At 43.2% G+C, this 14,672-nt stretch overlaps 1 protein-coding gene across 1 annotated transcript in view; it reads right to left on the bottom strand.

Moving 5' to 3' along the window:
- LOC149752674 (uncharacterized) overlaps positions 1–14,446 on the bottom strand; it is a 56,725-nt gene extending 42,279 nt beyond the window's left edge. The window contains exon 1 of the mRNA XM_089925978.1: positions 12,979–14,446. Coding sequence (XP_089782104.1) covers positions 12,979–14,446 — 1,468 coding nt within the window. The remainder of the gene's footprint in view (positions 1–12,978) is intronic.
- Positions 14,447–14,672: the final 226 nt, after the last annotated feature.

Genomic DNA, 14,672 nt, shown 5'->3' with positions numbered 1-14,672 from the left:
GAGCTCTTGATGACTCTTTAAATCTGCTCAACCACTTTCTTTTTACTCTTGAATGAAGCACTTGGATGAAGCTTGCCTTGCTAGGGTTTTCTCTTGAATGCACTTGATGTATATTCCCAAAGCTTGCTTCCTCTAGTGAATACTCCCTCTTAAATACTTCTCCAACCTCCAAATAGTCCTTCCTGACCGTTGGATTGAAGAAACTAGCCGTTTATAGCCGTTGGGAGTCCAAAAAGTACATCTGCAGAACTAGCCGTTATGCTTCAGCCCGTGTTTGGGTCGACTCAACCTGTCCTTTGGTCGACCCAACTTTGCCTTGGGTCGACTCAAACATTCCTTGGGTCGACCCTCTCAGAAAACACAGAACCTTGAAATTCAGCCTTCCTTCCCTTGGGTCGACCCAACCTTTCTTTGGGTCGACTCAAACCTCACTTGGGTCGACTCAACTTCTTCTTGGGTCGACCCTCTCAGTAATTTCAGCGAACCATTTTCTGTCTGTCTTTCTGTCTTGCCTTTGGGTCGACCCTCTCAGAGTTTGGGTCGACTCAAGCTTGGGTCGACTCAACCACTGTTTGGGTCGACCCTCTCAGTAAATCCAGAGAACATATTTCCTTCATGGTTTGAGGTTCTTGAAGTTTGGGTCGACTCATGCTTACCTTGGGTCGACCCAACCAACTGTTCATCTGTGCCATTTTTGCAGGAGTGTGCCAAATGATTTCTTGATGTGCCGGGGTCGACTCAAACAATCTTTGGGTCGACTCAATCCACACTTTGCTGCATTCTCAAGGTTAGATTCATTCAAATGAACAAAGCATGTATCTATTATCAATCACACAAATATACTGAGAGTAATGAACTTATAAATGAAGTATCAATTTAACTTATAACATACTCTAGATAATTACTTGTTAATCATCAAAATAACACTATCATCCTCAATCTCCCCCTTTTTGATGATTACAAAATAAAGAGTATAAGCCTATTGATACTTGTCTTTAAAATCAGTTTATAAAAGGGATTAAATTGCTGAATTTCAGCTTTTCATATATAAGAGTGAAATCTCCCCCTATATCATTTAAATGTTGCCAATTTGACTCTTTGAATTGCTCCCCCTTTCATTTATAATTCATTAGTGATGAAACTTCAAAAATTTGAGATAAAACATGAGTTTCAGATTATGTATTGAGGTGTGAAAGGTGCGTGCCAAATTCTGAAATTATGTGTGCCAAATTCTGAAATTTGATATAAATTTTTGAGTTGATCATTTTCATTGTTGCAAATTGCTCCCCCTTGGATGTATATGCTTTCCTATATGATTTATATGCTTTCCTATATGATTTTCTATTTGTTTTACAAATTATTTCTCTTTCTTTCTTTACTTCTCCTCTTATTACTCTTTCTTTACTTCTCCCCTATTACTCTTTCTTTACTTCTCCCCCTTTTTTGTTATCATCAAATAGGTACATGGGAAAAGATGCAATAAATACCAAACTTCAAACTTCATTGATCAAAATAGGAACATTTTAGTATATCAAAAGCAAAAGCAAATACAATATTCCTCAATCAAAGTTTAAAGATGCATGATAACCACCAAATACATATGAGAACTAGATACATATCCTAGTCTCTAAACAAGATCGTGAGACTCTCCCGGATCGCTTGACTACGGCTCTCTCGGGTCCCATTTCTCCAAGATCTTGAAGTAATCTACTGTTTGGAGATGATTGGAGAAGATTTGAGAGTGGAAAATAAGGTTTTTGGAAGAGGACAAAGGGTAAACAGTGCCCTAGATAGCTCACGGGTCCCCCTTTTAACAGTGGGATCCCGACGTTGGGTCGACTCAAGAAACTTCTTGGGTCGACCCTATTCTGGGTTGGGTTGACCCAAGTGCAGAATTTTTCCTTTCTCTTCCTTTTCGCTTCAAATAATTTTTCTTGCTTCCAATCCTTACAAATTCTTTCTGGGATAATGATACATGAGTAAGGAATCTATATATGACAATTTTGACTCATGTTTCATGGGTTTTTAGAAATGGGAGGAATGTATCATAAGACTGCTTGCTCCCTTTTTATATCTCTTCAATAAAAGGATCACATATGCCTAATTCCCTCCTTAGCGTGCAGAATCTATCTTCACTCAAGGGTTTTGTGAATATGTCGGGTAATTGTTTTTCAGTGCATATATGCTCAATACATATGTTTCCATTTTGCACATGATCCCTAATAAAATGATATCTTATTTCTATGTGTTTGGCTTTAAAAATGAGACATTTAAGATGTGAGCCAAAAGAGATCTCTAAATGTAGATTCCAAAGATATTTTTCAAATCAAGTGTAGATGGAATCTTTTTCAAGTTATTTCAAGGAGTATCAAGAATAATATTCAAAGAAGGCACGAATGAAAATTCAACACCTTTATATATATATATATGTATATATATATTAAGTATATAGCAAGATGAGAGCAATCTAATTAATTTTTAGAGTATAGTATAAGAGCAAATAAAGATCAAAACTTATATACTCGAAAAACATAAGATTATGTTGAATCCTTAATTCTTAATGACTTCAAAGTTCTTTTATGATATAAAAGTATTGGGGCATAGATACCAAAACATGAATTTATGCAGTGTAGGATACATAAAATTCAAGGCTTTGAAAGTTCTTTTAGAGCTCTCTTAAAGACTTTCTTTTACTCCTTTAAAGATCATAGCATCAAAATCAATTAAAATGAATTGGCTCAGGATTGAAACACTAAAGTGCAAGCCAATAAGAACTCATAAGTAGATTCCAAGATAAATTTTCGAAACTAAGACAGATGGAATCCTTTTCAATTAATTTTCAGAAATAAATGATTTACCGATGAATATAGATGGAAATCCAACTTTCAAAAGATATTCAATGAAGCACAAAGTTTAATATCAAAATAAAATCATATATTTAGAAATTTTTGTTTGCAATCAAGATCATCGAAAGACACATCATTTGGACCAATATTAGTACACTTTAAAGATAAGAAATGATATGTTTCGGATGCGTATCGGAGCAATCAACCAAGGCATCAAAATTAATTCTGTGTTTCTTACATTAAGATTTTATCATATTGAGTTTAAGCTTTTATCAGATTCTGAATTTCATAAAGATTTTCAATAGAGGCTTTCAAAGTCATAATTTGAGATATGTATCTTCCACATTGTAGCTCATCTTAAATCAGTACGATTGAAAACACATATTTCAAACATATAAGAGCATATTCAGAATATTTGTATTTATGTTAAGTTTTGGTATGAATTAGAACATTATATACCAAAGTTATTGCCTAAATAGAGATATCCTTCTGTTCTCCTTTTTACAAATTTATTCAACTTTCAGATTTTAACGATGATTGTGAACGACAAATCTGAAATTTCTTTTCAATAATACCAAACAAAAATTTTATGTAGTATTCCAAACATTCAATCGAATTGTCCAAGCATGGAGCATTACAAAATATTGAGAACCCATAATTCAAGACATCATGCCACATGCAAAATATATTATGTGTTAAGTCATGCATTAAAATAACAAGCATGTCAATGATCAAAATTAATTCTTTTCAAATAAACTCCCCCTATTTAAACATACTCTTGCATTGATTTCATCCTTAAAGTGTGTTTTTCAAGTGATTAAAAATTTTACTTGATTCTTTTTATATACTTTCACTTACTTTGTCTTTCATTTTTACTTTCTTATGCTCTATACTCTATTTGCTCCCTATCCGGTGGAGTTGGAAGGGGCACGAGGTACTACTACTAGCCTCCCTCTTGTGCCATCCCTAATATGCCCTACACCGAATAGTTGGGTCAAATAGTGCCGGGTACTACCACTAGCCTCCCCATTGGCACCATCCCTATGATGAGCAATGTAGAAAGGTCAAACTTTTCTCTTTAAAAAAATGTTCACTCCAAATTCTTCCTATTTAATTATAGTTGATTACGGATTTTATCCCATCCAAAGGAATGCTCACACAATTCTTACAAATGTGCTGAATATATTATGCTTGTTTTGCTTTTACCTAAGATTGGAGCACTTACTTAGTTTTATTATCTTAACAGATTTTTATGAATCTTTTGATATCAATTAGATGTGATTCATTAGAATTAGTTTGATATCTTTGCATATAAGCACAAAATGAGCACACAATTTGGCCTACAAGCTGTATGATATAGTGATACAGCTTCAAACAATAAAATTACCTTGCTCATTATTTTTAAACTCTACAATATGGGGTCATAGATATACCTTTCTTCATGCCAAACTTCTGTAAGAATATTCTTGTGAACTTACTTTGGCCAATGAAGATCTCCTTTCTTATTTGTCTTAGTTTGGAGTTCGAGAGGAAAGATTAGTTCATCCATTTTACTTATTTCGAACTCACCCTGCATGAGCTTAGTAAAAACTTTACATAAAGCTTCATTAGTAGCACCACAAATAATGTTATCAATATATATTTGAGCAATTATGATATCAGAATTTTTCTTTTTTTTGATACATAGTTTTATCACTATTACTTTCTATCAAACAGTTACTTAATCTTTCATATCATGCTCTTGGTGCTTGTTCTAAATCAAATAGTATTTTATCATGTTTGTAATGAATGTTTTTCAAATATGGATGGTTATTTTTACATAAAAATTTTAATAATATAACCACACAGAAGTTCATTCTACACATTCATTTGACAAAATACAAGTCTCATAAAACTATCAAATGAAAGTGGTTATCTTTGGCTTCTAATCATGCAAAGATTTCATCAAGATCTATTTCATCTTTTCTGATTAATTCTTTTAGTAATCACAAATTCTTCTTAATTAAGTGTGTTTCTGAAAAACTCAGTTTTGTTCCAAATATAAAAAGTTTTCAGATTCTTCAATAAGATTTCAAATTTTATCCCTTTCAAGATGATTTAGTTTAACTTAACCAATTATCATCTTGTTCATTCTTCTTAATGTCTTTTAAATAGAAGCAAAATGACAAACTACATTCTCAATAAAAGATAGTTTTAATAAGAATAATATGAATTAACATTTCTACAACTAGCATCTTTTCATTGAATATTCTATATGCATTGCTTAAAGAGTAATATCCAAAGAAACACTTGTTTTATCAGATTTGGCATATATTTCATTCTTGAGAACATAACATGTATAACTGAAAAACACGAAGGTATGCACCATTTGATTTTCTGTTTTTCATGAGTTCACATGGGGTTTTCTTCAAAAATAGATTTAATAGAAACCTTATAATATGACAAGCTGTGATGATAATATTAATCAACTGCTATCACAAAGCATTGTCCTTACGCAACAAAGGTTCTATTTTTATATTTTTATAACCCCTATATGTAATAGTATTCTTGGTGCAAAAACAATTGTATTCAATACCGTTTTCTGCGCAAACCTTATTAACAAATTGGTTTTCAAAACTGTGCTATGATACTTTCACAGTTTGCAAACCCTTTTCATTTGAAACCTTTTGTAAGTTTGTGCCAAAGCAGAGAATATTTCAATTTAAGTGCCAAGAATAAAACCAATATTAGCTTTGAGAAATCATCCATAATTACAAAATTAGAGAGCTTATCTCCTAGGTTCACAATCCTAGAGATCCAAATAAGTTCTTATGGAGAATTTTCGAAGGCGAAAAGTTGGGAACAATGTTTTCAGATTTAGAAATGATTCTAGTTTATTTTTCTAGATGACATACATAGCAAACTTTGACCTTGCAAAAATTAATCTAAGTGAACCAATGACAAGGTCTTTTGAGATTAAGTCCATACTAGTATGAGTTGATTTTATATGCCAAAACTAGACTCTTTAATCTTGGTATTCTTAATGCATATATTTAAAAAAATAAACCAAGTAGACATTCAATAGAAGATAATGCCATGGATAAGAACTCTCAATCAAGCATATAGAGAATTCAAAGAGTTATTCTAAGAGTATTGATTAAGCAAATTATCCATCAATAACTGAAGCATAATATAGAAAGATGGAGTGATTTAGATATATTTTCTTTTCATACCAAAAGTATCACTTATATCACAGAAATGATTAATACTAGCTACAATTTCAATATGAGAGGATGCAAGGATTACTAATTTCATTATTTCTTCCATTTTAGTCACTCTTCTTAATTATATTTTAAGTCTCATTCTTTAATATATATCTAGAGCACCCAATGTCTAAACATCTTTTGTTGGAGCCTTGAGTGCTAGACATACCTGCAGAAAATATTCAGATTTTCAACTTAGGAACCCAAGCTCTTTTGGGTCCTTGTAGGTTAGCTATTATTGTTCCTTTTGGAACCCATATTTTCTTAATAGCTATTTTGTCTCTTAGTTTGCAGGTTTTAGGATTACAAGTAATATACTTCTGCATACTCTTGCTAGATTTAAACAACATAGATTTAGCAAAAACAGATAATGAATTTTCAGTTTTCTGTTTCTGTTTATTAGTTTCACCAGATTTGTGAAAAATTGTTTTAGGATGAATAGTGGAGGATTTAAGAAATATATTCTCGAAAGATTTTTTAGTGTACCAAGGTTGATATCCCAATCCAGCTTTGTCATATACAGCTCTTAAATTTTCTATCATTAAATTCAGTTTTTCAGAGCTGAGAGTGAATCTTTCAATAGTAGGTTTCAAATTATCAACTTCTTTAGTTAATTTTTCATTATCTTCTGAAAGCAATTCATTGTTTTTCTTAAGTTTATCATGGCTTTCAGTGAGAAGTTGATTTCTCTGATTTAGTTCTTTATTTTCTTTAATTAAGATTTCAATTTCATTAGTCAGTTTTAGTTTTTCATCTATTAGAATTTGATTTTCATTCTTCAAGTTCTTGTTCCTACAAATAAGTTTCTTATGTTCTAAATACAAATCAGAAAAGACATCATGAAGTTCATCAAATGTAAAATCGTTTTTAGTTTTAGCATGTACCTCATATATCTCATCTTCATGTGCCATTAAGCATGAATTTGCAATATGATGCTGCTCTTCTTCTACACATGATGTTTCAGATTTGTTAGTGCATTCATACTTAACTTCAAGCATATTCCATATGTCTTTAGCAGTTATGCAAGAAGATATGCAATTAAACTCATTCTCATCTAATGCACAATATAGCAGCTTCATTGCTTTTGAATTTTGTTGAGCCATTTCTTTATCATGATTAGTGCTTGTGTGTGGCCCATTGACTATAATACTCCATAAATCATAGTTATGTGCTTGAATGAAAATACGCATGCGTGCTTTCCAATATGTGTAGTTTATGCCATTAAATAGTGGAGGTCTATCAATTAATTGTCCCTCACTCATAGAACATCCCACTTGGGTTGTCATGATCTTTAACTCTTGATTGTGAGATCAATAATTACCATTGGAGCACCTTGTTCTGATACCACTTGTTGCCCAAGGTGACAAGCCAAGAGGGGGGGGTGAATTGGTTTTTCTAACTTTTAACTATCTTACTTATGTTAAATGATGAGTTAGTGGAATTAAACAAATCACAATACAAACAACAAGAAGTATAGTGGTTCGGTGCTCTCCTAAGCACCTACGTCCACTCCCCAAGCGACCCCTTGGAAATTCACTATAATCCCGCGGATTACAGTTGGATTGTTTTTCGGGCTCACAATCCAAAAACCTTTGTTGGTTTTACGGGCTCACCAACGAACCTTTACACTTTGGTTTTCCGGGTTCACCAAAAACCTTTGTTGGTTTTACGGGCTCACCAACGAACCTATAAACTTTGGTTTTCCGGGTTCACCAAAAACCTTTGTTGGTTTTACGGGCTCACCAACGAACCTATACAAATAGTTTAACAAATAAAGAAAGAAGATTTAAACTCCTAGATGAGCAAATATAACAATATAATCTACAAAGAAGAGTTTAGAGAATATTTATCGCTTGATGTAACTTCTCTCTTCTTTGTCAAGGATGCTTCACTCTTCAAGGGTGGATGGAGCTCTTGATGACTCTTTAAATCTGCTCAACCACTTTCTTTTTACTCTTGAATGAAGCACTTGGATGAAGCTTGCCTTGCTAGGATTTTCTCTTGAATGCACTTGATGTATATTCCCAAAGCTTGCTTCCTCTAGTGAATACTCCCTCTTAAATACTTCTCCAACCTCCAAATAGTCCTTCCTGACCGTTGGATTGAAGAAACTAGCCGTTTATAGCCGTTGGGAGTCCAAAAAGTACATCTGCAGAACTAGCCGTTATGCTTCAGCCCGTGTTTGGGTCGGCTCAACCTGTCCTTTGGTCGACCCAACTTTGCCTTGGGTCGACTCAAACATTCCTTGGGTCGACCCTCTCAGAAAACACAGAACCTTGAAATTCAGCCTTCCTTCCCTTGGGTCGACCCAACCTTTCTTTGGGTCGACTCAAACCTCACTTGGGTCGACTCAACTTCTTCTTGGGTCGACCCTCTCAGTAATTTCAGAGAACCATTTTCTGTCTGTCTTTCTGTCTTGCCTTTGGGTCGACCCTCTCAGAGTTTGGGTCGACTCAAGCTTGGGTCGACTCAACCACTGTTTGGGTCGACCCTCTCAGTAAATCCAGAGAACATATTTCCTTCATGGTTTGAGGTTCTTGAAGTTTGGGTCGACTCATGCTTACCTTGGGTCGACCCAACCAACTGTTCATCTGTGCCATTTTTGCAGGAGTGTGCCAAATGATTTCTTGATGTGCCGGGGTCGACTCAAACAATCTTTGGGTCGACTCAATCCACACTTTGCTGCATTCTCAAGGTTAGATTCATTCAAATGAACAAAGCATGTATCTATTATCAATCACACAAATATACTGAGAGTAATGAACTTATAAATGAAGTATCAATTTAACTTATAACATACTCTAGATAATTTCTTGTTAATCATCAAAATAACACTATCATCCTCAACACCAGCCCACGCCGCGCCAGTATCCAGCACACGCGCAGCACCCGGCTGCACGCATGCCACTGAAGGGCATGGACATGGGTGATGTCCAGGGGCACCAGCCCGTGCGCACGCACCTAGGCACGCGCGCACAAGAGAAGAAGGCCCGAGCGCGACAAGTCCAAAGTCCGGCCAGCCAACCAAGTGGCCGAGCTCAATCCAAACTAGCGAGACAACAACGGCAACCCAGCACTAGCCCGCGCACATTGCGCCCAAGTCAGCCAAGTGTGGGCCAAGCTGGCGCACAACCATTGGCACATGTGCGCCCGACAAAGATAGCAAGAATCTGGCCAAAGTCCAAGTGGCGCCCGACCGAGCATTGCAACCATCAAGACAAGTGCGCCCGGCCTGAAACAGCAGGCCAAGACACATGGCAGCGCAGCCAAGCAAAGCTCCCAGCATCGCGCCCAGCCAGGACCACAAGGCAGCGCGCCCAGCAGTAGCACCCAACCAGGCGCGCGGGAAGGGCCACATGGCAGCGCGCCCAGCAGAGGCGCCCAACAAGGCACGCGGCCATAACTGGCCGCGCCACATGGCAGCAGCCCCAGCAGCGGCGCCCAAGCCCCCGCCCGGGCAAATCCCATGTGCGCCAAGGCAAAACCAAAGGGGAAGCCTGCAGGCTTTCCCATAGAGATCGGGCGAGCAGAACCATGGGCGGCCTAGATGCAACAGGCTGCCAAACCGAAGGCCATGTCAAGGATCCGCGTGAAGGGGCAACAAGCATAAAGCACAACTTCAGCCCGACTGCAAGCTAGACATTCAAACCACAGCGGACACATGGCAACCGGCGCAAGCATCAACATGAAGACCTTCCTTAGAAGGTTGAAATTCAAATTCAAACCGTAGCCGGCCAAGCAACTCATGAAGCACATGGCCGAATGCATTTGAATTCAAATTCAAATGAAGTCGGCCAACCCTTTTGAATTCCGAAGGCATTTCGCCAATAAGGCATTAGGCCTATAAGTAGAGGCCATTAGGGCCAAGTGTGATATCATCTTATCATATCATTTGACATTGAGTCTTGTAAAGGGTTTCATCCCTTAGGTCCCTTAGGGGGCATTCGGCCGAAAGGCTTGGGCTAAGGAGGAGAATATCACTCCCCTTAGATAGTTCTTAGGATAGGCAAGGACACTTCCCGTCCCTTGGCCAACCATTCCTTGTAATCGTTGTCCTCTTGGAATTGAATCTCAGTTTCTTCCCCACATCATCGATTCATATCCCTTGCCGTATCCCTTGTGTGGACTAGCATTGGTGAGGGCCAAAGACAACAAGAAGAGCGGCATTACCCACAAGTCGGTCCCAAGGTACAAGCCAACCGAGCAACTACATCAATTGGAGGATTGGGCCGGGGATCGGGACCGCAAGTCCCCGGGTACCCAACACCGTGGCCTGGGCGTGGGCGCGTGCGGCCGTGGCCTGGGTGCGGGCGCGCGCGGCCGTGGCCTGGGCGCGCGCGGCGGGCGCGCAGCGCGGCCATGGCCTGGGCGCGGGCGCGCGCGGCCGCGTGCGGCGGGGGTGCATGGGTGCAGCTTGGGCCGCGCACGGGCATGCCCTGGCTTTGGCACGCTGGGCACCGTCTTGGCCGACCTTGAAGGCACTTGGCCAAGCATTGGAGGCCTTGGCTTGGCCTAGGCTTGGCCAAGTGTGAATGGGCTTGAATTATTGCGAAGAGTCCCGGCAAAGGTTCGACCGAAGCTCGCGGCGCCCCGGACGGAGCCGGGCCGCTCCCGCCTTTGCCGCGGCGCAAGGGCGCCGCCGCCGTCCGGCCGTCGCAGCGGCCGCATGCGGCACTTCGGCTTCCTCCGTCGGCCCTTCTGGGATGCGTGACCCGTGCGACCGGGACGCGCATCCCGTGCGACCGGGACGCGTGTCCAGGCCGTTCCCGTTTGCAACGCTCCTCGGTACTTTGGAACGCTTGGGGTGGGCTTTCGGCGGATGCCCCGCTGGGGTGGTAGGGAGGGGGGGCTGCTGCTGCCGCGGCGGGCCTTCCGCTCCACTCCGCACAAGTCCGTCGCCTCGCGGCGGGCGTGCCCGGCACCGTTCGTCCTCGAGGGATTCGGCCCGTCGGCTCGCTCGGACGGGCCACGCGCAGTGGGCCCACGACGGAGCCGGCACGCTCCTTCCGCTGGCGCGGCGCTCAGTCTATGCCTCCGGCCGGCCTGTTGGGTACCCGGGGACTTGCGGTCCCAATCCCCGGCCCAATCCTCCAATTGATGTAGTTGCTCGGTTGGCTTGTACCTTGGGACCGACTTGTGGGTAACGCCGCTCTTCTTGTTGTCTTTGGCCCTCACCAATGCTAGTCCACACAAGGGATACGGCAAGGGATATGAATCGATGATGTGGGGAAGAAACTGAGATTCAATTCCAAGAGGACAACGATTACAAGGAATGGTTGGCCAAGGGACGAAAAGTGTCCTTGCCTATCCTAAGAACTATCTAAGGGGAGTGATGTTCTCCTCCTTAGCCCAAGCCTTTCGGCCGAATGACCCCTAAGGGACCTAAGGGATGAAACCCTTTACAAGACTCAATGTCAAATGATATGATAAGATGATATCACACTCGGCCCTAATGGCCTCTACTTATAGGCCTAATGCCTTATTGGCGAAATGCCTTCGGAATTCAAAAGGGTTGGCCGACTTCATTTGAATTTGAATTCAAATGCATTCAGCCATGTGCTTCATGAGTTGCTTGGCCGACTTCGGTTTGAATTTGAATTCCAACCTTCTAAGGAAGGTCTTCATGTTGATGCTTGCGCCGGTTGCCATGTGTCTGCTGTGGTTTGCATGTCTAGCTTGCAGTCGGGCTGAAGTTGTGCTTTGTGCTTGTTGCCCCTTCACGCGGATCCTTGACATGGCCTTCTGCTGGCCTTCGGTTTGGCAGCCTGTTGCATCTAGGCCGCCCATGGTTCTACTCGCCCGATCTCTATAGGAAAGCCTGCAGGCTTCCCCTTTGGTTTTGCCTTGGCGCACATGGGATTTGCCCGGGCGGGGGCTTGGGCGCCGCTGCTGGGGCTGCTGCCATGTGGCGCGGCCAGTTATGGCCGCGCGCCTTGTTGGGCGCCTCTGCTGGGCGCGCTGCCATGTGGCCCTTCCCGCGCGCCTGGTTGGGCGCTTCTGCTGGGCGCGCTGCCTTGTGGTCCTGGCTGGGCGCGATGCTGGGCGCTTTGCTTGGCTGCGCTACCATGTGTCTTGGCCTGCTGTTTCAGGCCGGGCGCACTTGTCTTGATGGCTGCAGTGCTCGGTCGGGCGCCACTTGGACTTTGGCCAAATTCTTGCTATCTTTGTCGGGCGCACATGTGCCAATGGTTGTGCGCCGGCTTGGCCCACACTTGGCTGACTTGGGCGCAATGTGCGCGGGCTAGTGCTGGGTGCCGTTCTTGTCCTGCTGGTTTGGATTGAGCTCGGCCACTTGGTTGGCTGGCCGGACTTTGGACTTGTCGCGCTCGGGCCTTCTTCTCTTGTGCGCGCGTGCCTAGGTGCGTGCGCACGGGCTGGTGCCCCTGGACATCACCCATGTCCATGCCCTTCAGTGGCATGCGTGCAGCCGGGTGCTGCGCGTGTGCTGGATGCTGGCGCGGCGTGGGCTGGTGTCCTGGCAGTGCACCGAGCCACTTTGGCTGAGGCGAGGTTCGGGTGCCGGAACCTCGCCTGGATCTTGCCTTGGCGCGGTTCGGGTCGGCCTGGCGCTGGGGCGTTGGCCGGCCCGGCTGAAGGTCGGGCACGCAGGGGCGCGCGCTGTTGGCCGGGCGCGCTGCGCGCTGCAGGGCGGATGCGTGCGTGTGCACGCTCTGCAGGGCGGATGCGCGCGGGTGCGCGCGCTGCAGGGGTGCGCGCGGAGGGCCGCGCGCCTGCTGTGGCTGGTGTGCGCGCGGTCGGCCGCGCGTGGACTGTCTGGGCGCGCAGTGGCCTGCGCGCTGTTGTGGGCGTGCGCAGGGCCCTGCGCGCGGCTGCTGCGGGCTGGACGCGCGGTTGGCCGCGCGCGGCTGATGTCCACTGCTTGGGCATACCTCCAAGCAGTGGATGTTGGCTTCTTCTTGGACTTGGCCATAGGTTGACTTGGCCATAGGTTGACTTGGCCATTTGCTCCGGATTGAGGCTCGGCGGGCTGAGGTCTCCATCATTCCCTCCTTCTTGGAGAATACCCTTGTCCTCAAGGGTGGCATCAAGGACGGGGCTTCCTTCTTTGCGTGACAACGCATCCGCCACTTTGTTTTCCTTTCCTGGTTGGTAAACGATATCATATTCAAAGCCAAGAAGTTTTACCAGAAATTTTTGCTGATCCGGAGTAACGATCTTTTGTGTGAGGAGATGCCGAAGAGCTTGTTGATCGGTCACGATGGTGAAGCATCTCCCAAGCAAGTATGGCCTCCAAATTTTGACCGCATGAACCACGGCTAGCATCTCCCGGGCGTAGGTACTCCATGCCTTCTTTTGAGGACCGAGGGCCTTAGAAATGTAGGCCAAAGGCCTCTTGTCTTGTGCTAGGACCGCACCAATACCTTCGTTGCTTGCATCCGTGTAAACTTGGAATGGTTGGCTGAAATTTGGAAGGGCAAGCACCGAGGTTTGAGTCATGGCTCTCTTAAGTTCTTCAAATGCTTGCTTGGCAGCTGAAGTCCATTCAAACCCATCTTTCTTTAGCATGTTGGTAAGGGGTTTGGCAATGAGGCCGTAGTCCCTTACAAATCTTCTATAGTAGCCGATGAGGCTTAGGAATCCTCTTAAGGCTGAAATATCTTTGGGCAAAGGCCAATCGGTCATGGCCTCTATCTTGCGTGGATCCACTCTCACATCTTGGCTGGAAACAATGTGCCCAAGATATTCAAGTTCTTCTTGCATAAAGGCGCACTTGGAAGCTTTGATGTAGAAGTTATGTTCTTCCAAGATACTCATGACTTGATCCAAATGCTTCATATGTTCCTCCTTGGACTTGTTCATAGCCGCTTGAAAGGTTGATGGAGCGTTGCATAGACCAAATGGCATGACGAGGTACTCATAGTGGCCGAAATGTGTGCGGAAGACCGTCTTGTGGATGTCTTCCTTTCTCATTCTAATTTGATGGTAGCCGGCCCTTAGATCCAATCTTGTGAAGTATTTTGCGCCATGGAGTTCATCTAACATCTCATCCACCGTGGGTATAGGGAAGCGATCTTTGATTGTAGCTTCATTCAAAGCTCGGTAATCCGTGCAAAACCTCCAAGATCCATCTTTCTTCCTTACTAGGAGGACCGGGGAAGAAAATGGACTTGTACTTGGGCGGATTAACCCTTGCTTCATCATCTCTTCAACTTGCCTTTCAATCTCAGCTTTTTGGAAGTGAGCATACCGGTAAGGGGGTACATTGATGGGCTTGCTTTCATCCTTGAGCCGGATCGGATGATCAAAAGGACGTTGAGGTGGAAGATTGGTTGGTTGCTCTAAGACCCTTTGGTGAGCTTCAAGAAGTTGGTGCACTTGTAATGGAAGGTCATTCATGTCTTCATTTGGCTACGGTTGAGGTCCCCCCGCAGCCCCTCCTTGGTTGGCCATAACCACGGCGAGGCATAAAGCTCCCCCACGGCATAGCCTCTCTAGCTTGTTGGCCTCACAAGGCCGAACCTCCTTGGGATGAAGTGCTGTCCAAACCTTCTTTTTGGTGCCGATTTTGAACTCCATTGTCATCGTTTTGTAGTCGGTGATGACCTTACCTACACTTCGAAGC

Source organism: Phoenix dactylifera, chromosome 10, assembly GCF_051530095.1.
Source record: "Phoenix dactylifera cultivar Ajwa chromosome 10, Ajwa_hap1_PhDact_Kaust_v1.1, whole genome shotgun sequence".
Taxonomy (NCBI): domain Eukaryota; kingdom Viridiplantae; phylum Streptophyta; class Magnoliopsida; order Arecales; family Arecaceae; genus Phoenix; species Phoenix dactylifera.
Note: the sequence above shows the minus strand (reverse complement) of the source record. Positions and strands in the feature narration are given on the sequence as shown.